Source organism: Carettochelys insculpta, chromosome 3 (genome assembly GCF_033958435.1).
Source record: "Carettochelys insculpta isolate YL-2023 chromosome 3, ASM3395843v1, whole genome shotgun sequence".
In the NCBI taxonomy this organism is placed as follows: domain Eukaryota; kingdom Metazoa; phylum Chordata; order Testudines; family Carettochelyidae; genus Carettochelys; species Carettochelys insculpta.
In genome coordinates, this window is record NC_134139.1 from 127,218,745 (window position 1) to 127,244,340 (window position 25,596).

The 25,596-nt window shown below is 42.8% G+C and overlaps 1 protein-coding gene across 1 annotated transcript in view; it reads right to left on the minus strand.

The window, feature by feature from the left end:
- Nucleotides 1-650: 650 nt before the first annotated feature.
- CRYBG1 (crystallin beta-gamma domain containing 1) overlaps nt 651-25,596 on the minus strand; it is a 169,526-nt gene continuing 144,580 nt past the window's right edge. The window contains exons 20-23 of the mRNA XM_074988832.1: nt 14,293-14,416; nt 10,813-10,971; nt 6,734-6,896; nt 651-2,577 (exon numbers count right to left, since the gene is read on the minus strand). Of these exons, the coding sequence (XP_074844933.1) occupies nt 2,489-2,577; nt 6,734-6,896; nt 10,813-10,971; nt 14,293-14,416 (535 nt within the window). The 3' untranslated portion in view covers nt 651-2,488. The remainder of the gene's footprint in view (nt 2,578-6,733; nt 6,897-10,812; nt 10,972-14,292; nt 14,417-25,596) is intronic.

A 25,596-nucleotide genomic window follows, 5' to 3' on the forward strand; every position in this document is an offset into this window, starting at 1 on the left:
AACAAACTTGTAGCAGTACATTGAGAGAACCTATCCCACAGTTCCCTCAGCCCAGCATTCTGCATCCTCCGCCAGGGCCCTCCTGCAGCCCTACCCCTGGCAGTGCTCCCCCTGCTGCCTAATGCCCAGGGCCCACAGCTTGGGGGAGCCGGGAAATTGACAAGCGCTGCTGCACTGGTCAGTTTCTTGGCTCCTGTGAGTGGTGGGGAGCCCAGTGCAGCAGTGCCAGTCAGCTGTTGGAGGCTAATGAATTTGATTCAAAGACATGGTGCTTCCACACCAGCCTTCGGTCAAACTTGATGCTACATTCAGCCAGTTTCAACTATGTGATATTGATATTAATGCTCCCTAAATCAAACTAATGGTATTTACAGTGTTACACTTGTTACAGTCAAACTAACTGCCTTACATTCGAATTTATCTGCTAGTGTAGACATAGCCAAAGTGATCTCAAAAAGACAGACAAAATATTGACATCCTTTATAGATCCCATGCTTCAGTGCACAGCATATTGAGTCAGTCTGAACAATACTTGAGATGAGAGAGAAAATGGGAACTTAATACAATGTGTAGAAGTGACCTTAGTTCAGTTCTGATGGCACAGGAGCAGCAACTATACTTGTACATTTCTGATATGCAATCCATGGTAGAAAAGTTAAGGACCCAGGAAGACAGGAAACCTGGGTGATCTTTTCATAACAGACCTTAAGCTGGCAGCACCGCGCTTGTACAGAGCAGCTTACTTATAGATACATAATAGTGAAATAATTTATGTCCCCTAAATCAGGTACAATTGAATAAAATGTGTGAAGTACATACTATGGGTACAATAAAAAGGCACAGAAGAATCCACCAGAATTACCACCTTGGAACCAAAGGTCATGCTCTTTAGGAAGGAATAAAAAGATGTTCCAACTACAATATTGGTTTTTTTAGAGCAAGATGTATTTGTTGATTATTGCAGTTGTCTGTACAGCAAGTGAAAAAAAATTAAAGAGATTTAAGGCACTGAGACTGGTAATAATAAAAATAATGCACCAGTAGCGTGCAAGGTAACAAACAGCGAAGAAGAAAGTTGCATTCTAATCATTTACTATGCAAGACAAAGGCAAGGTGGCTAGGAATGGCTTGTAACAACACTGGTTTTAGGCAAGAATGAAGTACAGCAGCGTGGCACAAGAGTTTACAGTCACTGTTCTGTTCTGCTAATGACGTAAAATAAAACCATTTCTAACTCTGGGTCAAGAGAGACAACAAAGCATGAATGCACAAGAACAACCTACTGCAAGTTATTTCATATGCATCACTTGTTGTCAGCGTCTCTTGAAACGAGCTCTGTGATGAGGAGTGGAACTTCAAATTCGTTTAATGAATATACCTAAGTTCTTATATGGCACTTACTGGGGTATGAGTGTCTCCAAGTTTCCTTCCCTGTCTCAATGAGCCTTTGTCCTAAACTTCAGTGCATAGCTGCTCTAGGGTTGCTGTGACAGCTCAGCACCATTAACCTCACCCTCAGCATTCACTGAACATCTCCAGTGAAGTTAAGATCATGGACAGTTAGAACGTAACCAACTCTGGCTGGTGGCAAACAATAGCTGGGACAACGTGCAGAGAGGTTGGGAACCACTGTGATTAGCAATGTTTATTAAAAATACTTCTTTCCTTTAAAGAAAGAAAAATTAAACAGAGCAGTAGTGCTGCATTTACTTCAGATCTAGCAGTAGCTCTATTATTTGCCCCAAGCAGATAAGTAGATGATAATTTTAATTTGTAAAACACATGTAGCCTTTTAAAGTAGAATCAGAAGATGGACAACTTCTTCACAACTGACACACCATTCTTGCTGCCCTGTGCTTTTGCTAATATCTACATATTTGTATTCTCTATTTTCTAGTTTTTCTGTTATACAGACTGCTTGTCAAAATATAGACTTTAAAATGACAACTTATAGCTGAACAGGAATTATTTTTGGTAAAAATTCTAAATAATTTTTGAACACAACAGACTGAAGGGTTTTTTTCTGTACCAACACATTATTTACATGTTAATTTTCAGCAGATGAATACTCTGATATACAACGACTAAGCTCAATCAATTTGGGATGTCCCCACATATATGTTGCACTTCAATCTTTTGTGGTATAAACTTTATCTACTTATTTCAGTTTATATTTTTTTCCAGATAAAAACATTATACTATCTGTAATAATTTTAAATATTCTGGATTAGCAATTCATTATTGACATGAAATTTGAACATGTAAAAAATAAACAGAAGTTGCAAGAAGCGGTGAACATTGTCATATAGTCAACATCCAGTAAATCACACAAACTTGTGGAGTGAGTGCTTAGAGTTGAAACTATTCAGTCACTTTTTCTTATGACTGCAAAGGCCACAGACAGGTATAATCTCTCTTCAAAGACTGCCAGGAGTTGGACTTCCCCGAAGGTTGTTACGATCTGTCTGATCACTGGAACTGGCTGCTTTTACAGAAGTAATGCTTCCCAACACTGGGATAGCTTCTGTTCATTGAATGTGTTCACAACAACGCAATTCTGATCATACTGTGTGCCCCCTAAGAAGAAATTTGAAAATAAATGAAATGTGAAAAATCATTGAAACCCATTGATTCAGACTGCCTCGGTGTTGCAAATGTTTCAGTCTCATTCTGGTGATTCACAGTGAAGACATGTACTTCACCTGCACATTTCTAAATGGAGGTACAGGGTGGGAATATTCTGTTCTTCAGTACTTCCTGCATTCCTACACAGCCACCTCACCCCCTTAGAAACCACAGAAGAGCACGTCTATCTGCCTCCCCAATTGCTGTGAAGAACACAACAGGACAAGGTTGTCATGTAAGGCTGTCTGAATCAGGACTCTAGTCCCCACAGCCTAGCTAAGTAGTACTCCATACCAAAGAAGCGCTCTCAGTGGGGTACCTGTGTTAGTCTGTAGATACACAAATAACACGCATTCTTATCGAATTCATGTCATCAGCCGGTCCTACTAGTGACAGGTACCCTTTTTCCCCCCCCCCTTTTCCCACCCCACCCCACCACTATATAAACCCTGGATTCTGGTTTTCCCTCTCCCTTTTTCATCCAAAGAAGTGGATTTTCCACATTAACAAATTGGTCAATCTCTAAGGTGCCACAGGACTGCTTGTTAAAAAACTGTTAGCTAGCAGAACATACAGTATTTTCACTATAGATGACAATAGCCTTTATCTTGTCTTATAAATACACATGAATACTATTTAAATTTTATATCATCTCCATCTCTCCCAGTCTAACTATTAATTGCAACACAGACAGTGCAGCTACATTTGCACTATTTCAATGATACCTGACATTTTCTGCACAGATTTAATTGTATGTTATGCAAGTGGTCACTAATACAGGTGATCAGTCAAGAGCTCCCACTGCTGGGAAGCCTCAGCCTGTAGGGCAAATAAACTTCTCATCGAAAACATGAAATTGGACAGGGACTAACACAATACCCAAGCTTTTATTTATTCTTTGTCCTTTATGCTGTATTTATATGTCTCAGATCTGTCATCAGAGCTGACAGACAGCCAATGAAGAAAATATTCACTCTCTTAAAAAAGTCTATCGTTCCTATTCACAAAGAAATGTTCTTTAGTGAAACAAATGCTTTCAGGCAGTTGCATGTCAATTTCCATCTCCCTAGCAAGCTTCACGTTTGCACTGCCATAGGGCTGTAATGTGGAGAGGAGACCAAGAGGTCTGGAAGTGCTGGTGCAAAGAACAGGGGAAAGGTTTGTTTCTCAGTACCAGAGGGGAACAGCCTCTCCCCTCTGCAATCACTTTGTGGGAGCTCAATTTGTTATAGGGCTGTCAGGAAATAACTAAGAAGTGCTTCTAAAGTACAGTTCATAAATATTAATCATGACAAAATGTTCAGAGTTATGCAGGCTGGAATTTAACTGTATAGGAGAGATAGAACCTGAAACAGAAGGAAAGCAAAGTATTTTAAGTGTGTGATTATGAGGGGTAAATAATATTGCCCGGCATGATTTCAGTAAACCCACAAGATGGCGCCATTATCACAATTTTTGGACAAGTAGGGTTATTTGTTAAAACGGGAAAATGGTTGCTTGGTTATTTACCTTTAATAGTGGTTTAGCAATGTGAAAGGAGTAGTTTTTTTTCCTCTTATTAAATTACCTGAACCAGCAACATTAAATCTATATATGTAAACATCCTTCATAAGACACTTGTACATCATGTAACAACAAATATGGCAGGGGGTGCAAGGTAGGTCTCTGTCACCAGCAGAAGTTGGTCCATGAAAACATGACCTCACCCACCTTGTCTTGGGACAAACATAGCTATAACACTGCATGTTGAGGAGGTAAAAAAAAAGGCTTACGACTTCACCTTTCACAGGTGGCAAGGGAAAGAGGCCCCATTAAAAACCAACATGCCACAGTCTACATTCCATCCCCCGAGGCAAATGCCAGAAGAGAAACAGGCTTTGTGCTGTACCTGCCCACCAGTATAACCTGGCTCTGTCCAGACCCAGCAGGGAAGCAATTCCCAGAGCAGACGATCCCCTCCCCCACCCTCAGGAGAACCCCAGTCACTTCAGACTGTCAGCTCAAGCACCTCAGCCAACTTCATTTGCTCCTGCAGAACGTCATGATACATTGCCTTCTTTTACGTGGTGGTCTTGGAACCAATTCTGATTCAGTGCAATTCCACTCACTTCACTGAAATTCCTTCTGGTTTAAGCCAGTGTAGGATCAGCCTTGGGCTACTGTACACTGGCATGTCTTAGCTTCCATTTTATTACTATTTACAATTGTTAGTGCTCCAGTTGAACAACAAACATAAAAGCTGTGTACAGTAAACCCTCAAGATACACGCAACCAAGTTGCGCATCTCAGGTTAACGCGACTGCCACCCTGACAGGAGTAGGAAACCGCTCCTGTTGGGGCAGCGACCTGACTCTTGCTGCATCTGACAGAAGCGGTTACCTGGTCCCAGGACTGGTGGAGAGCTGGGAACCAGGCAGCAGCCTAGCCCCCGGCTCCCCTCCACTTGCAGAGTCAGGAAACTGACCCGGGCAGCAGGAATGCAGGGGACCCCAGAGCCAGGCTGCTCTTGGTTCCTGGCTCCCCTCTATTGGCTGGAGCCAGGAAATTGACCAAGGATGCGGTTGTGGTCAGTTTCCCAGCTCTGCAAGCAGAGGGGAGCAGGGAGCCAGGCCGATGCCTGGTTACCAGCTTCCTGCTGCTTGTGGGATCCAGAAAACTTACCAGCTTATGAACGGTCAGTTTCCCAGGTCTCCGAAGCAGCGGGGAACTATGAACCAAGCGGAAGCCCGATTCCCAGCTCCCACCACTTGCGCGAGAATTTGAGTTGCGTGGGGCTGCAGGAACGCAACCTCCACATAACTTGAGAGTTCACTGTATTGCTCCTCACACAGTTCATCTTAGGACATATTTTTTCAAAAAACGTTCAGGACCTCTGCCCTTCTACTTTTGAGCCTGGCAGTTTAAATCAGAAGGAAAACAGACAGACAGATTAGACTGCATTAGAAAATGCAGTGTTTGTTCGATCTCTCTCTCTGAATCTACATGTTTCCTTTTGGAGCTACTGAATATGATATTCTGCAAACAGCAGTTTTCAAATATTCACTCAAAGTACATTACATGCTTTTTAAGGTCCTTCTCCAAAGATGAGCCAGTACACTAACTTTTTTGCCTTTTTTCTAGTGACTTCATTAAGATGGACACACTTCAGCACAGTGTAGTTACTAAATAAAGACTGGATTCATTTTGATCAACTATTACTTAATAACAACACCTGTTTCTTTTGGGAAACAGATTCCTGCATCTGGCTGTAGCAGGATTAGAGATTACACACATACAATAGGGAGTTAAAGGGGTAGGGGGAGAAACGGTGCTTATTTGTGACAGCAAATAGACAACCCCCACTGCATAACCCTGTCCTTACATTTCTGCCAATACTTTCCATGTCTGTCTCACTGAAGCACTAATAGTTTATTCATGCTACTCCCAGTGCTGCTTCAAAATTGGTTTTAAATTAATGAAGATATAATGTGGGATTTGGGGGGACAGTATTTGCTTTTAAAGAGATAGAATGTGAGTAAACTGGAGAAAACTAGTTGAACACAACAATGACAAGCTGTTAATTCTGCTGCTGATTGTGCCTGTGGATTTACTATGCAGGCTATAAAATCAAAGGAAGAGCAAGGATAATATCTAAATGAAACACTCTTATAACAAAAATAGCAGCTGTAAAATATACAGTAAGGGATACAGATCTCAGGGCTAATAATAATGATCATATTTCAGAATTAAAGGGTATTTTATTTGTCCTTTTGTATTGTAACTGCATGTATTTAGAAATTCACTCCCTACAACTGGAAAAGAAAAACAAACACGTTGAAGCACCCAAGTCACAGTTTTATATTAAGAACTTATATAAATCACCAAGTTAAATTAGAACAATGTTCAAATGAGACAGATAACTCCCAAGGGCTATTACATTACAAAGGATGTCACCCAGTCATTCTGATATCTATCTTAAGTTCAGACCAGACAATCAGAACAGTCATGTCAGATCCCAGATTAAAGTCTATGAGCTAGAGTGTCATCCATCATCCTATAGGAAGGCTTTCAGCACATAAGCCCACTGTAAATGTTGAATAATTCACACTGAAAGGCAATGTGTTCTTACCTTTGATGTCTAAAACTAATGTTGGCTTCATTTTGCTATGAATCCTGCCATCAGGATTAACACACCAATACTGCTTATCTTCATTCTCCTCAATTGACAGGCCTATTTTAGAGCCAGGAGTTATAAGGTTTCCTACAATTGTCAAGCAGCAATCTTCAGCCATCTGTATCATCGAAGAGAAAACAAAAGTTAGTCAAGGGTTCTTGTTTCTACAGCTATGCTAACATCTGTACCCCAGGTTTCCTTGTCACCAATGGGGGACCTTGGCAGATAATTGTGATTTCTCAGCATTCTGCTTCAGTTGCTAATGGAAAGTGTTTCACGCACACTGGACTCTTAGCTACTTCCCCATCCCTGCACCGTGAATTGCTTTCTGAGGGCAACCTCCATTGCAATCCTTTTGTTACAGAGGACTAGCTAAACAGTCGTCTGAGGAAGACAGAAGCTCCTTAGAGTATGCAAAATGATTTTTGAAGATGGGCTACCACAATTCTTTTTGGGTTGTGACCTCTCCAGTTCTGCCTTCATCCCAGGCTCTGGATGCAGCAGCACTCTTGCAGTATTCCTTCCCTGCCGGCTGTATCACCGTTATTTACATTACTGGCTACAAGCTGATTCTTGGCAATAACAATGCAAAATACAACACAGTAATCTTTGACACCAGAAATAATTATTTATACAAAATAATGCAAGACTCCTGCAGTTGGCATATCACTTAACATGTGGTCTTGACAACATAGATTACAAGCTACTATACTTTCAGAAGCAAAGAATAAATTGCAGGCCTTGGAAAACATTTACTTCATTGTGCATCTCTGAACTTCTCACCGGTACACTAATCTATTAATTTCTCCCACCAAGGCCAGCAAAGATTCAAAACTCTCACAGAAGTTTCAGTAAGGCACTATCTCCTTCTCTCTACTCTACCAGCAAAATACTCCCCTGCTCGCTCCTTTTACCCCAGAACGAGTCTCATGGCAGCTCACCAGTAGCTAGCTAGGAAAGGACCTAACTGCTTCCTGGATGCCTGGGGCATGGCTCATTAGTGTGACCTGGCATAAGGCAACTGAGTTTAACAGGAACTCTCAAACAGTTCCAATGAAGTGTTTTTTTTTTTTTCCTTTCCCCATAATCCTTTGTTTTTCAATGTACACGGGGTCAGAGAGCATACTGGCAGTGTGGTCAGAAGGCTGGCTGCATGTGTGCATTCTCCCTGTGTACTGCACAGCCCAGCACAGCCAGCCAGCATAGAAGACCTCGTGTGAACTTCCCAATAACCTCAAGACTCATTACGATACAAAGGTGCCACCAACCTGATTTATTGTCAACAAAGCACAGGAATACTACCTGGCAGACTCTAGGAGATTACTAAAACACGTATGCCTGTGACAACGGACACAGCTCTGTCAGCGGTGGGACTTTCCACTGCCTCCTGGGCTGGCCAAAGATACAGTAGCCCCTTGGGATATGCTGTGGGCAGCTGGGGGCGGGGGGTAATACCCTCCTTCCTGCCTTCCCAGAGCTGGGCCACTGTCAGTTCAACAGCAACACCAGGCTGGGAAGGGGGATTTAGCCTGCCTGGCTTCAACGTGAGTTTCACACAACTTGAAGATGCATGGCTGTCAGCCTCCATAGCTTCCCGCAGCTGTGGGCAGCTAGGCTGGCTAAGAGCCCCTTCCCCCTGTTTTACGCCCACCACCCCCCAGCTGCCCACTGTTAAGTTAACCACACGCTTAAGTCTGTGGAAGGATCAAAGCCTTAGAAGCCAAACCCTCCTCCCTACCTTCCCAGAGCTGGGCCGCTGTCAGTTTGACAGCAGCACTGCTTTGGGAAGGGAGTTTTAGGTAGGTGAGCTAAAAACCTTCCCCCACCTTCACAGAGCAGTGCGTAGCACTGCTCTGGGAAGGCAGGGTGAAGAGGCTCTTAGCCAGCCTAGCTACCCACAGCTGCAGGAAGCTAAGCAGGCTGACAGCCACGTGTCTTCACGTTGTGTGAAACTCGCTTGAATATGCGTAAAGTGAGGGTTTACTGTACTCCTTCTGACCTACATCTTTATACCCTGAAACAAACAATTACCTACTGTCATCTTGACTTTACCTTTTAGGAGGTGCCAGTGTGTTTCTGTTATACTTTGGGAACAGTTTTGTACCTTACTTGAAATGAAGGTATTCTGCTACCCCTTAATATTAGGATGTGTTTGCATGAGCATTCTGTGCAGAGCACCTTTTCTGGAATGGGTATTTCTGCAACCTCAGCCCAGTTCTTGCCAGATTCTGTGAGCAGTTACTGCCTCATATCAGGCCTTTAATACATGGGCTTATGTTTCAGGCTCCCTTTCTATTACAGGCAGTATAGCATAAAGCTTTCATTACCCTTCTTAAGAGCAACAGCACAACTCAGGCACATTCTAGTTATTTGCACGTAATGTGGCTATTCTTCTAGTTAAACAAATGACTGTAGTACAGCACAAGCTGCATCCCCATGAATTCTCTGTGCAGTGTAAGTTTTATTTAGAATACATTAAATGAGTTGATTATGTTGAAATGAAGATGAGGTAACACCCATCCACAGTCCCATTACAACAATGCCCACACAGTAATATCTTCAGTTTGAGACCAAACTGCCATCATGAGGAAAATATTTTGCATGTGATGTTGTTAAAATTGCTCACTTGGCCTCATTTTCACAGTCTACATAATTCCCTTTTACGAGAGCGTCTATTCTGTGCATGTCCAGACAGTACCTCAGTTAATTGAAAAGAGGAAAATTTGTCCCTTAAGCATAACTGAAGTTTTACAACCTTGTGAAACAGGTCACATGATCCCTCGCAGCACACTCACGCAGATTCATGTTATTAAATTAATTTGATTCACTTTAGACCTGCACAGACTAAATGCGTATGTTTAATCTTATGCATTAAGAGCAATGCCACTGACCTCAATGGCACTACTTATTGTGTACAAAGTTAAGCAAATGCTTAAGTCTGTGGATGGATCAAAGCCTTAGAAGCGAAGTCTACAGTAGTAATTTGAACCACCAACAAGATTTTTAGGGCTTTGACATTTCATCTTTTTGGAATGCCAAATACCCCTAAGTGTAACCTTCAGAACAATACTGGTCAAATATTTCTGCAAACAATTTTAATAAGGAGGTAGTTCAACAGGAAACTATCATTTTTATAGAGGGGAAAAGTAGACAAACAGAGGTAAAACAATGCACAAACACAGGATATTATGGACTCAACAGTACATAATGGAATATGCTCTTATTTGTGACCATCAGCTAATATACTGTTTGTTTATAAGTCATTTATAATCACCAAAAAGGATTAGTTTGTGAAAAGAAATAAAAATTAAGTTTCAGCTGAACTGCAGAAGAGGTGGAAAACACGGCAAAGATCGAAGGAAGACAGAAGAAACTAATTTTGGAACATCACGAATACAGGGCTATGTCTACGCTTGCCCCGAATTTTCAAGGGGACATGGTAATCAGGCTGATGGGAGATTACTAACGAAGTGCTGTGATGAATATGCAGCACTTCATTAGGCTAATTCTCCCCCGTGGCAACTTCGAAGTGTCAAACTTTGAAGTGCCGGCATGCCGTGTAGCCACGGACACATCAAAGTGCCCATGCTTAGTAGTCCCTTCACTCCTCAAAATTTTGGAGAGTAAAGGCTCTTCAAAGTGTCGGCTTGCTGTCTAGCCACAGGCACTTCTAAGTTTGACACTTTGAAGTTGCCGCAGGGGAGAACTAGCCTAATGAAGTGCTGCATATTCATTGCAGCACTTCGGTTGTAATCTCCCATCAGCCTGACTACCATGCCCCGCCCTTTGAAGTCTGGAGCAAGTGTAGACATAGCCATGGTGTGTGTGTGTTTTGTTTTTAAAACAAACTGTTTAATTGGAACTTTTTTCACTGTTGAAGGTAACAAAATATTTGTGAATGAAATTATGCTTCTATCAAGCCTGAAAAGGATTCTGAATTACAAAAATCTTCCCAGATGTAAACACTGTCATCAAGAAATATCAGTCTGGATGCTTAAAGTCAATCAAACAAACAAATGAAGTTTAAACCTCACCCTGCATTTGATGAATCCATCTTGATAAACCCAGATCTGGTCATCTGACTTACTATCTTCTGCAACCTGTATTCTAAGAAGACTCAAATCATCCACATTTCCATCAGTTGACATGAATTTTCCAGTTTCCTTGTTGCGAAGTCTGAAGTATACACGTTTCTGTGAAAACAACACAGCTCTTTAGCTACACACTCTAATGCAGGAATACACTGTACTGCTGGTTAAATGCCAAGTAATCACTACTCAATATTGCAGTTGGGGTTTCTGTCCCTCAGACTTTGGATTTTCTCTGAGGGCATTTAAAAATGTCTAAGGAAAGCCAGGTGCTGAGAGTATCTATGTCAGTACCTAACATACGGCAATCAAAATATAAGTATCCTCACTCTGCATAATGCTAAGCAGTTCAGAAGCAGGCCTGGTGACTGAACAAGACAAGTTCTAGGAGAGGGCGCCAGTACATTCATAATAGGTACTGGGCACTTCTTTAATTTCTAGACCAGTTCTAATAATTCAAAATATAAGAGATTCATGAACAGCAGAAAATTATTTCTTAATAAAAACTGTTTCAAAAAGCATCCCCAGTGTTAGGCCTAGCATACCCCTCTTATACGCTAACCATGGATGGATGGCACTTGCCTTCAAATTAGCTAATCCTTCTAAAAATACACGATATTACATATCAAATTCAAGATAAAGAGAATCATTTTTTCCCCCATCAAAATAGATCAAAGAGCCTTTGGCTGAAGTCAGCAAAAAACTAAGCTTCATTTTCCGAATTTCTGCGACTGGTACATGACAATACAGATGACAGAATGTGCGTGACCAGGAGGACGTTAAGAATCCTGACAGGCTATCTGAAGTCGGTCAAAGTAATTTGTTCAAAAATAAAACAGTTTAAAACCAATAAGCAGTTTTGCGGCAAATTAGAGACTAATATCTTTATCAGGGCCTGAGCTTTCATGGGTAAAACCAACTGGGTTTAAACCAATTGGTTTTACCCACAAAAGCTCAGGACCTAATAAATTTGTTAGGCTACATATACACTAAGAGATATTCAATTTTATTAATATCAGTTTTGTAACAGTGGATTTTATAAATTCAAATTTGACTATCCTCACTTCCCCATGTGCTCCTCACAAAGTCGACATATTGCTGCCACACTCAATCGGCAAATATTGACTGTTGCAGCAGTGCATTGTGGGACCCTATCCCACAATTCCCTCAGCCCTGTAGCATTCTGGGTATTTTTGCTGGTATTTGACATTATCTTCCCACATTGCATTGCCCTCATTCCCCTCCTGTGGTAAGCAAACATCTATTTTTCTAAATAGGAGGAAGGAAAACTAGTGCATCAACAAAGATCACCAAATGCACAGAAATCTCTTTCTTCTATAACTGAATTTCTTTTTAAAACTGTAGCCATAATTGAATTGTAAAAGATTTTATGAAAAATCAGCAGGTGTGGGTCTTCTCCACTGGCCCTCCACCAACTATCCCCTCTCCCTTGAGTACATCTGATACCTGAAAATAACACAGGGACAATGAAAAGCATGAAGGAAGAGCAGATAGTAATGATTTTGAAAAAAATGAATTTGGTGAGGGAGGGTATTTGGCTTGTCAGTCCATTACACAGCTTCTGTGTCTGTATTCTCAGCTGGCCCTCCCTCCATTTTCCCCTGCATGAAGGGGCCCAAAGTTTGCAGAGGATAGAAAAGGCTAGGAAAAATATTTTTGGCTTCCCTCTTCACTACACAGACATTGCCAACACACGGGATAGGGCTCACCAAATTTCACTGCCATTGTGGGACTGTTTTGTATTTGGGAGGCTGAATGGCCAGTTGACATGGTCCCCAAAAATATTTTTTGGCTGTGGGGTCCATGGCTCAAGGGCCACTTGAACCATTCCCCCTGGGCAGCAGCCAAGTCCTGCAACTTGCAGCCACCAGGGGACACCTCCCCCCAACAACAGCTAGCCCCCTCTCCCCAAGATCCTTGTTGAGGCAGAGGGCGTGGGGGGGGTTTTAGTGGGGAGCCAGTTGAGGTAGTCCCCCTGGTTGCCTGCAAGCCCCCAAAAATCTTAGCTGCTAGGGGGAGACTTCCCCACGGCACCTGCAAACCCCCAAAAATCTTTCCTTCCCTTGGAGTCCTAACTGCACGCAAGCCAAATATAAACCACTGAGAACTTCCTCTGTCTCTTATACAAGCATGACTCCCATAACAGCCTTGTCGCCACATGGTGTGGTGGGGCAGCAGCCGGCACCAGGCAGCACATGAAAAGTGCCAAGTGCTCAGCCAGCAGTGGTAGAAACAGAACCACAAACTCTGGGGCTATATGTAATGGGTAGATGCACTCAGAGCGCTAATAGCAAAGAAAGACGTTTTTCAGGCTCTCATACAAATATGACCCCACAGCCACAGGCTTCCTGGTTCCGAATTGAAATTCGCCGTCTTCCTATTACCTAATTCCTGTGGCACCTAGAGAGCAGTGGACAGAGCGGAGCACTGAGGGGCGCTGTGGGCTACATACAGGACACCTCTGGAGGCTAATAAATTTGATTTTAAGACATGGCACTTCCACACTGACCTTTATTCGTACTTTTAAATTTGAACTTGACACTACACCCAGCCCGTTCTGACGACATTATATCGATATTAGTGCTCCCTAAATCAAGCTAATGGTATTTACAGTGAAGACAGTCTTGTTGTAATATCGAGCTATCTGCCTTACATTTGAATTTATCTCAGTGTAGAAATCTCAGTCCCACAGACGATGGCTACACTAGAGGGTTTTGCTGACAAAACTGGAGTTTTGTCGTCAAAACCCAGGGAATGTCCAGATTCCCAAGAGACTCTGTTGCCAGTAAATCAACAGAATGCAGCTCTCTTGTTGACATTCTTATCACACTCCCCAGGAGGCATAATTGCTCTGTCAACAGACAGGGCTTCTGAGACACCAGGAAGCCCTGTCTGCTGTGCTTCTGGTTGGTTGTTGTTTTGAGAGAGCAGCCAGGCAGTCTGGCCACTCTGTCGACAGGGCAGATCACTCTTGCCATCCACGTGGTAATTTGGCTGAGATCGGTCAACAGAAGTTTTGTCGGACGGTATCTTCTAGTGAAAAGTTCTGTCAACAAATCGCTGTAATCTAGACGTAGCCTAAGACACCACGACTGCCTATTGTTTTCATACTTACAGACTAACATGACTACCCCTCTGAGACATTTACTTTAAATGTGTGCAAGGTGACCAATTCAGGCTTTGGGAAGTAGTACTGTGAAAACAAATGGCACAATCAGCTATAGCATATTGAAGACCAAATCTTCAAGAGTACCTCCTTGCATCCTATTGCTGCTGTTTTATATTACCTTTGACTGTGCATTATCAGAAACAATTATTGAATATGAGATAAACTGAGCATTAAAGTCTATAAACAGGAGCTTGTGCAAACGCTGTGACCCCAAAGTAGATCACAGGCTTTCTCACCTGTAATAAAGGTCGTAGAGAACCTATCTGGTGACAGCCACTTAATTTATGCCAGTCTGGGATTTGTTTTGGTGACAGTAAGATCTGACGCCCTCTGTAATTACTGTATTCATAGATTATCCACCTGAAAACACAAAACATACTTTCATGTTTATCAGCACTCAAGCATCATCTGTATTAATGCCAATTAAATGTTGTTTCTGAATTTGTGTCACCAAAAAATAGTGCTTAATCTAATAGTGCTAATAACCAGGACCATATTTCTTCTTCAGTGGTCTCCAACATAAAAACAATCATCTCCTGATTTTGAGCTGCATAGGATTTGTGCACAAGTTTTAATATTTTCATTTATAAATCACATGCTAAATATAAAGCATTTTGGTTCATTAGCAAGAGCATGAAGTACAATATTTTTATATTTAATTATGCCATTTTAGGAAATATAGAGTGGCCAACCAAAATGGGTGTGTAAATATGCTGCAAAGCCAGGTGTGTTGTATAGCTCTATACTGGCATGTAGGAGCTTCCAGGGGAGAATGGCAATATGAGGGATTTGTAAGCACAAACACACACAGATCTCCATAATCAATGCCCTTTTTCAGTTTTTTTTTTTTTTTTTTTAAATTTTGTTTTATTTTCTGGGGGTGGGAGAGGCAGCCAGGGGAAGTGGAAAGTAGGACTGTCCAATGAATGGGATGGAAACGTTCTGCCAGGAGCTCTATGGAATGTGCACAGATTTTCTGGCAATCTATATTTACAGGATCCTGCCAGAATCTGGCCCCAAGGCTGCAGCAAAGAGTATTAAGTAAAACAAGGAAATGTGAACATGCTCATTATTCTGTATTCCTGTGAAATGCATCAGAGTGCAGGGCAGTTGTAATGTTGCCTCTCACGCACGCAGTTCCCTACACTCTGATCAGCTGGAAGCATCTGATGGGCCTACATTTTCAATAATTTTACAGTGATTATGCAAGTTTCTCTCCACTGTCTGCCCAAAATCTCTCCCTTCAGACTGATTCCCCACTAGCCATGGCTCTCCCATGATATGTCTACAATAAATGTCATCAGGCATCTACCGCTAAATAATTTAAATTTTGAAAACAAACCAGTCACTGATGCCTGATCTACACTAGGGGTTTAACATTCTTCAGGACATTGAAAATCCACACCCCTGAGAAGCAGCTGTATCAACTTAATTACTGGTGTAGACAGTGCTAAGTCAATTGCAGAATTCTTCTACCTGCCTAGCTACTGTCTCCCATCAATATAGGCAGTGTCTGCACAGAAACACTATAGCAGGGGCTGCTGTAACATTTTGAATGTACACATACCTTTTCATGGGGAAAAAGAAGGCAAAACCTCTGTTCTAGGGGCAAGAAAGAACAGGAGCTGAGGCTACTGAGTAACCTGGGGTTGAGCAGATGACACATTCATTTATACATGTGTCACACAGACAGGAAATACTGAGAGTTGTGAACATGCAGAACAAAGGGACTTAGCTGAGAGATTAGGGAGCACACATGAAGCTGATGGTATACTTTCACTAAATGAACAACCACTGCTTCCCTGAGCAGGAACAACTTGGCCTTTGGTCTCAGATTAGGGGTCTTGTAAACAGAAAACAAGAAAAAGTAAATCCATCCATTCCAACTCATTAATTCCAATCCTTCACCACAATGCAAATATTTGAATATTTGTAGAAAGAAATGATTGGCCGGTTTTCTGACTCCTGACCTAGTCATAATTAAGAGAATTGCACAACAGACATAAGAGTCAAGTGATGGGTCAGTAAATGTACAGTAGCCACTGGCTCTGAGTGACAAACAACTTCTTTTCAATAAAATAAGGTACTTTCAACTGTACTACACTATAGTAACTAAAGTACAGTATAGTAACTATACTGGCACAAGTATATATGTGCTTCCCAAGCCATCTACTACCTGAAACTAATTCCTGTCTTTTACATAAAATTAGGGTGGGCTGACCCCAGATGTTTCTCTTGTCAGTCTCAAAGGACCAGGGCATCATATTACAGTTACACAGTTTAGTCCAGAGTCAGACATCAATGATCTGTGGCTAGATACACAGAGATGCCCTATTCAGTCAGCTACGTGGAAGAAAAGACTTGAGCTAGAGCTGGTTGGAAAAGCTTTGATAGAAGCACGTTCTGGAGACTTCAGCACCCAAGTCGTAACAATTCACAAAATTTTGTCATTTTTATACATTAATTATGTGAATATAAAATAGGGCAAAAAGAAAAAAAATATGTCAATACACCAGACTCTACCCCCCACCAAAGAATCATATAGATTTTGTTTCTAAAGCAAAGACAAATGTCAAAATCCTTTGTTAAATGGAATGTCTATCCTCTGTACACCTCTATGTACGACCTTTAGTTTCAGACCTCTACCTAGTAGCATAAGAGAAAATCCCTAGTAGCTCAGTCAGATGAGGGCAATTGGATTCACTTGAAGATTACATGATTTAACCAATCTAGTTGAGGGCAGGGGTGAGCAAACCAACAGATGGGTTGTCAGATTTGGAATTTTAACTTAAAAACCCATTTAAATGCAAAAGCAGAAAAAAAAAGCCACATTTTGGAAAAAGTGATTCACTAAAAAAAATTAAAAGCTAATTACATATGTTAGAAGTGTAATTTGGAAGAGACATTAATATTAGGACTGGCATTAAAGCAGTAGTCTAATTGTAGTGCTCAGCTTCAGACATCAAAGGGTGACTTTTCAAGCCACCTTCTAATTTTCTGCGTGTGAAATTTTTGCACATAACTCATTTTTTTAAAAATAACCTATCAAATATAATACATGCAGATTACTCTTAAGAGTTTTACCATAACCTGAGTATAGAAATGAAACGCAGGCTGAAAGAACTGATTCTATAACTGCTAAAGTCAATGGGTATTTTTTCAACAATTTTACTAGAAGCAGGGTTAATCATAAGTATAGATATGATATCCATAGTGGCTAGATAATATAAGAGATTTGCTGAAACCATTCCCTGTACATCAAAATAAGAACAGTACATCCCAGTTATAACAGCTGTGAATAATAGACTTTGGAGTGAAAGTCAGATCAGATCAGATCTGGTTTGATCTGATGGATTTCTTAGACTGCTATGTACGGCCCTCTTCCTGCAAGACGACTTTTATGAGGCTTCACATATCAGCTTCCAAGGTCAGGAACTAAGATTTCATATAATTTTAAAACAAACTGTAATAGTTGGGACCTCCTTCCAGATAACACCACAGTATCCTCTTGCACTGAGGATACCTCTCCAGATGAAGAGGCCCCCTTGTTATTAGAATGAGACAGATAGCAGTAACGGTAAATTCCATTAGTAGGATTGTACAAAGCTGGATTTGTGAGTCTGGGAGAACCCAACAGTTTACAAAAAGACCCTGAAGAACAAATATAAGTTGCTTGGGAAGAGATTAAAATGCAGGACCTTCATGGTAGCATTCTCTGAAATACTTCCAGTTCTACGTGTAGGACCAGTTAGACAGGCAGAACTGCAGTATCCCAGTATGTGGGAGAGAGGATTTGGAGGTTTGGAGGATTTGGAGGGATGTAGGTTTACTGGGAAATGGAGAACTTTTTTGGGAAAGAGGAGCCTATACAGGAAGGATGAACTACATCTAAATCAAAATAGAGGCAGATCACTGGGATGTAAAATTAAAAAGCTCAGAAGAGATTTTAAGCCAAGGGCTGGGGAGAAAGTCAACAGATTCAGAGGAGCATTAGTTCAGACATAACCCTAAGGAGAAGATTTATTAAAGAGAATACTCTATAACCTAGTAAAAAGGACAGATGTTGATTAACTACAGGTAGGCACTGAAGAGAAACAGTCAAACGAATAGAAGTCCCATTCAATTATATCACATGAAGGCAAACAACTGAACATTGACAACTTTTATATAGTGCTCATATGCAAAAAGTAAGCCTGAACACTAACATGGGGGGAACTTGAATGCTTTGCATAAATGAGCATATTGATATACTAGGCAAAACAGCAAGTTGATGAAATGGGGCCAATCAATAGGACATGGTAATACAAGGGTACAAAATATGTAAGAATGACAGAGTAGGTTGTGCTGGTGGGAGGGTGGCACTATACGTGAAACAAAGCATAGAGTTAAATACAATAAAAACCTTAAATGACTCAAACTGTACTATAAAATCTCTATGGAGAGAAATTTCATGCTTCAATAGTCAAAACATAGCAGCAGGAATATATTACCAACCATCTGACCACAAGACAGGCAATTCTTGACTTAGCCCTAAGAAGCACCAAGAATCTCATCTAAGACATCGATGTAGCTGAACCACTCAGTAATACCAATCATAATGTAATTAAATTTAAACATCCTTGTGGGGGGAAAATACCAAATAAACCCACCACAGTAGTATTTAATTTAAAAAAGAATTACACAAAAATGAAGTGGCAAATTGAACAGAACTCAAAAGGGACAGTCACAGGAATGACATGTCTGCAGGCTCCACTGTTTTTTTTTTTGTTTTTTAAAAAACACCAGAAGATGCTCAAACTACCTGTATATGAAAAAAAAAAAAGGGGGGGGGGCACCAAAAACTTGCCACTTGGGCTATACAACAGAGTAAAGGAGATGGTTAAAAAGACAAATCTGAGGAAAACAGAAAGAAAAAAACTCTGCAAAGTTAAGGTAATCAGGCAGGTCAAAAAGTATTTATAAAAAAAAAAAAAGAAAGGATAAGAGCAAGGAATAGACCTGAGCAACTCTTTAGGCAATGTATCCACAAAACTGACCCACACTGAGCTGACAATAGAAGTGGCTTTGGAACAATCTGATGAATCAAACATTAATAAGTCACCAGGAGCAGAAGGTATTCACCCAAGAGTTCTGAAGGAACTCAAATATGGAATTGTATATCTACTAACCAGTATATAACTATTGCTTAAATCAGCCTCTATTCTAGATCACTGGCGGGTAGTTAATGCAATGCCAATTTTTAAGAAATGTTCCAGAGGTGATCCTGGAAAGAGTAGTTTGGTAAAGCTAACTTCTGTGCCAAGCAAACTGGTAGAAACTGTAGTAAAGACTAAAATTATCAGACAGATGGTTGAATATACATGATGGGTAGGAGTCAAGATAGCCTTTAAAAATAGATACCATGCCTCATCAGCTCCTACAAGAATTCTTTGAGGATATCAACACATGGACAAAGGGGATCCAGTGGCTTCAGCGAACTTGGACACACAGTTTTGACAATGTTGTTCACCAAATGCTCATAAGCAAACTAAGCAGTCATGGAACAAGAGGGAAGGTCCTCTCATCGACCAGTATCTGCTTACAAGATTACAAACAAAAAGGTAGAAATGAATGCTCAGTTTCCACAGTGATGAGTTGTCACTGAGATCAATGATATTCAACAAATTCATAAATCATCTGGGAAAAGGGGTAAACAATGAGGTTGCAAGGTTGCAGATAATACCACATTACTTAAAATAGCTAAGTCTGAAGCTGACAGTAAAGAACCAGCTGACTGGGCAACAAAAGGATAGATTAAATTCAATGTTAATAAATGCAGAGTCATGCCCACTTGGAAACCTCCGGGGTTTTCTAGCCTTCATGGGGCCCCCCCACATGCAGATCCCATCAGACATCACCACCTTAGTGATATCACAAATGCAAGGAGAAGGGCAGATTTTGTTCCCTCTGCTCTGAGGCAATCTGGCTGTGGAATTGGTGCGTGAGAAAACAGGTGACTATTTATGAAGTGTGCTCGAAATTCCCTAGCAGACCCTGCATAGGCCACACATGGGAACTATACGATGTAGCCCTGACCAGCTTCTTTACTTGGTGGGATCACTTTGTGTCATAAACAAATTGGAAGCTTCTCACGTGCTGCTTGAGAGAGGGGTCTTAGGCAGTGATGAGGGAGAGTGATGCTCTCCTGCTCCCCTGGACAAGCAAACGTCTTGGAGTCCTTGGCCAGCTGTCTGCAGGACACTCTTGCTGGCTGCGAAGCGCAGAGTGGGGGGGTTGGAGGAAGAGGAGAGTGAAGGAGGTGAACTGATGTCAGCATGTCCCCCTCCCCACATACCCCATCTCTGCAGAGCATGGGGGAGGAGAGGCGGGGCTCAGGAGCAGGAGAGCTTCAGGTGTGTTGTGAACAAGACGCGAGAAGTCATTCTTCCGCTCTACTCTGCGCTGGTTAGGCCTCGGCTGGAGTACTGTGTCCAGTTCCGGGCACCGCAGTTCAAAAGAGATGTGGAGAAACTGGACAGGGTCCAGAGAGGAGCGACAAGAATGATTAAAGGTCTAGAGAATGTGACCTATGAAAAAAGGTTGAAAGAATTGGGCTTGTTTAGTTTGGAAAAGAGAAGACTATGGGGAAACATGATAACAGTTTTCAGGTATCTAAAAGGGTGTCATAAGGAGGAAGGAGAAAACTTGCTGTTCTTAGCCTCTGAGGATAGAACAAGAGGCAACAGGCTTAAACTGCAGCAAGGGAGGTTTAGGTTGGACATTAGGAAAAAGTTCCTAACTGTCAGGGCGGTCAAACAGTGGAATAAATTGCCAAGGGAGGTTGTGGAATCTCCATCGCTGGAGATATTTAAGAACAGGTTAGATAGATGTCTATCAGGGATGGTTTAGATAGTACTTGGTCCTGCCATTGGGGCAGGGGGCTGGACTCGATGGCCTCTCAAGGTCCCTTCCAGTCCTAGTGTTCTACAATTCTATGGTATGGAGGTTTGAACTCGCCTTCCAGGCAACGAATGCCTTGAAGAGACAGTTCCCCAGCAGCCAGATGTATGCACACACAGGCCGTGGACACACTAGCCCCTCTGTTCGGAGGGACTATGGTAATGTGACACTTTGGGATATGCCAATGAGGCACTGGCATGAATATGCAGCACCTCATTAGCATAATGGCAGCCATGCACGCTTCGAAACTGCCACTTTCAAAACGCAGCCACCAAAACCAGACGGGAATAAGGGGCTTTTGAAATCAGAGGGGATGTTTCAAAAAGCCCCCTGGCTAAATGGGCAGCTGCATTTCGAAAGTGGCAGTTTCGAAGCACGCATGGCTGTCATTATGCTAATAAGGCACTGCATATTCATGACAGCACCTCATTAGCATATCCCGAAGTGCCACATTAACATAGCCCCTCTGAACAGAGGGGCTAGTGTGGCCATAGCCACAGAGTCTCTGTATGCCTCCCTCTCTCACACAGCCTCTGGCTGTGTCAACACTACGAAATAAATTCTAATTTAATCCCATTAGCTCAACTTTACCATGTGACCGTCATCACTGTAAAGACCTTTAGCTTAATTTTGGGTACACTAATTTCGAGACTACAGAATCACAGTTACCTGACGGGTTTAGTGTCCAGCTCGAATTCAGAAGAAGTTCAATAAAAGGCCAGTGTGGAATTGCCACATCTTAAAAAAGTGAATTTATTAGCCTCCAGAGGTGTCCCTTATGTAATCCACCAGTGTCCTCTCAGTGCTCTGCTCTGGCCGCTGCTCTCCAGCAACAAGACGACTGTGAATTTCCAAGTGGGAGCAGTGAGCCTTTAGCTGTAGGCTCATGTTAGTATGACAGCCTGAGAAATGGCTTTGTTCGTTCTATGCTGTTAGCGACGTGCATGCATCTACCCATTGAAATAGCCCCTACAGGGTGCTTGTGGCTCTGTCTGTACACTTGCTATTTTTTTGTGCACTGCCTGGCACCATCCCCTGCCCCACTGTGCCACACGTGAACAAGGCTGCGCTGGGGGTCGTGGTTGCATAACACACCAAGAAACTTCCTCTCAGCGGTTTACATTTGTGTGTGAACCCCCATCCCTCCCCCACAGGCACCACACAGTCTGGGTCCTTCCCACACTCAGCCACATCATGTGGGTAGCCCTCAACCCAACCCAATAAAAGGATGTGCCTGCCGTTCAGTGCTGCCAGTCACGCGTTTAGGGCTCCAAAGGTGGGAAAGATACTGGGGGCTCTGCGGCTGCCGTGAGGAAACCTCCCCAGGTGGTTAAGATACTGGGGAAAGACCACTTCAAACTGTTTCTCCACTAAACCACCGCCCCACCCTTGGCCCATACTGGGGCTTGCTACTGCCAAGGAAAAAGGTCTCCCTGGCGGCTAAGGGGCTTGCTGTTGCTGGGGAAGGACCACTTCAACTGGCCCCCCATTGCACCCCCCCGCCCCTTTGCCCCTGCTGGGGCTTGCTGACACCAGAAGGAAACCAGCAATTCTCTTTTCCTGCACGTTTCTATCCTCTTTCTTTTCACTTTAAAAAACAGTCCAGGCCCCTGCATTCATTTCAGGGATCCCATGCAGGCAATGACTGGAAGTGGGACAAATGGATGGACAGTTCAGAATACAGTCACTGCACCTGTGCTGGCAATGTAATCTTGGGGAAAACCAAAGATTCTCTGCATTACTTCCAAGGAGCGACATTTTCGGGGATCGGGAGGGGAATGATGAAAATGCAATGGGGGAAGACGATGTCCAGCCCAGCTAACACACCCAGAATGCTACGGGGATGAGGGAACTGGGGAATAGCTTTGCACAGCATACTAATGCAACAATGTTAGCCAATTTGTGTGTGGCAGCAATGACTTGGGGAGCATGGTGGAAGTGAGGATGGTCAAAATCGAACTTATAAATCGATATTAATAAATCTGATTTTATCTCGTAGCGTAGACGCAGTGTGTGTGTGTGTGTGTGTGTGTGTGTGTGTGTGTGTGTGTGTGTGTGTGTGTGTTTCTTTCTTCCCTCTCTCTGTCATGCACAGAGTCTTTGTCTACGTGTGGGACACAGACAGACACATGAAGAGTCTCTCATCCCAACCCAAGCTTTCACCTTGCCCATATAAAAGTCACCTCTACGCAGCCAGAGAGAGGAAGACAGAGCTCAATCAGGAGAGCTCAGCTGCTATGGTCTGAGCTTTCTGGTGTGAGGCTTTAAAGAGACAGCGCATGGTGTCTCAGACTTTCCCAGCACACAGTCTGTGTCACACACACGCACACCATCTCCCCAATGTGTGTCAAGTATCAGACGGGTAGCCGTGTTAGTCTGGGTCTGTAACAGCAATGAAGGGTCCTGTGGCACCTTACAGACTAACAGAAAAGTTTTGAGCATGAGCTTTCGTGAGCACAGACTCACTTCATCAGATGCTGGTCATGGAAATCTGCAGGGCCAGGTATAAATAAGCCAGAGCAAGGGTGGGGATAACAAGGTTAGCTCAGTCAGGAAGGATGAGGCTTCCTACCAGCAGTTGATCTGGACGTGTGAACGCCAAGGGAGGGGAAGCTGCTTCTGTATTTAGCCAGCCATTCGCAGTCTGTTTAATCCTGAGCTTCGGGTGTCGAATTTGCAGATTAATTGTAGCTCAGCAGTTTCTCTTTGGAGTCCGGTCTTGAAATCTTTTTTGCTGTAGGATAGCTACTTTTAAGTCTGCTACTGTGTGGCCTGGGAGATTGAAGTGCTCTCCTACGGGTTTTTGTATATTGCCATTTCTGATATCTGATTTGTGTGCATTTATTCTTTTATGTAGAGACTGTCCAGTTTGTCTGATGTATATAGCAGAAGGGCATTGTTGGCACATGATGGCATAAATTATATTGGTAGACGTGCAGCTGAATGAACCCACGATGGTGTGGCTGATCTGGTTAGGTCCTGTAATGGTGTTGCTGGTGTAGATATGTGGGCAGAGCTGGCAATGAGGTTTGTTGCATGGGTGGGTCCCTGAGTTAGAGTGACTGGTGTGGTGTATAGTTGCTGGTTAGGATTTGCTTCAGGTTGGCAGGTTGTCTTTGGGCAAGGACTGGTCTGCCTCCCAAGGCCTGTGAAAGTGGGGGATCATTGTCCAGGATGGGTTGTAAATGCCCGATGATGCGCTATAGAGGTTTTAGCTGAGGACTGTAGGTGATGGCTACTGGTGTTCTGTTGGTTTCTCTCTTGGGCTTGTCCTGTAATAAGAGGCTTCATGGCACACGTCTGGCTCTGTTGATCTGTTTTTTCACTTCCTCAGGTGGGTACTGCAGTTTCAAGAATGCTTGGTAGAGATCCTGTAGGTGTTTGTCAGAGGGGTTGGAGCAAATGCGGTTATACCTTAGTGCTTGGCTGTAGACAACGGACTGTGTGGTGTGTCTGGGATGGAAGCTGGAGGCATGAAGGTAGGTGTAGCCGTCAGTGGGTTTACGGTACAGGGTGGTATTAATGTGGCCATCGCGTATTAGCACCATGGTGTCCAGGAAGTGGATCTCCTGTGTAGACTGTTCCAGGCTGAGGTTGATGTTGGGGTGAAAGTTGTTGAAGTCCCGGTGGAATTCCTCCAGAGTCTCCTTCCCGTGGGTCCAGATGATGAAGATGTCATCAATGTAGCGTAAGCAGAGATGGGGTGTTAGTGGACGAGAGCTAAGGAAGCGCTGTTCCAGGTCAGCCATGAAAATATTAGCATATTGAGGGGCCATGCGGGTACCCATAGCTGTGCCGCCGATTTGAAGGTATATATCGTCGCCAAATCTGAAATAGTTGTGTGTGAGGATAAAGTTACAGAGCTCAGCCATCAGATGTGCTGTAGCATCATCAGGGATACTGTTCCGGACAGCACTTATTTCATCTTTGTGTGGGATGTTGGTATAGAGAGCCTCTACATCCATGGTGGCTAGGACAGTGTTTTCTGGTAGTAGGTCATTGATGTACTACAGTTTTCTCAGGAAGTCAGTGGTGTCTCGGAGACAGCTGGGAGTGCTGGTGGCATAGGGTCTGAGGAGAGAGTCCACATAACCAGACAGTCCTTCAGTAAGAGTGCCAATGCCCAAGATGATGGGGCATCCAGGATTTCCAGGTTTGTGGATCTTGGGTAATAGGTACAATAGCCCCGCATGGGGCTCTAGAGGTGTGTTGGTATAAATCTGTTCTTGTGCTTGTGTAGGGAGTGTCCTGAGCAGATGGTGTAGTTTCTTAGTGTATTCCTCGGTGGGATCTGAGGAAAGTAGCTTGTAAAATCTGGTATTGGAGAGTTGTTTGGAAGCCTCCTTCTGGTAGTCAGATCTGTTCATGATGACAGTAGCTCCTCCTTTATCTGCCTCTTTGATTATAATATCAGAGTTGTTTTGAAGCTATGGATAGCATTGCATTCCGCATGACTGAGGTTGTGAGGCAAATGATGCTGTTTCTCCACAATTTCTGCCTGTGCGCGTTGGCAGAAGCATTCTATTTATAGGTCCAGGGTGTTATTTCTACCCTCAGGAGGAGTCCATGTGGAGTTACTCTTCTTGTGCTGCTGGGAGGGT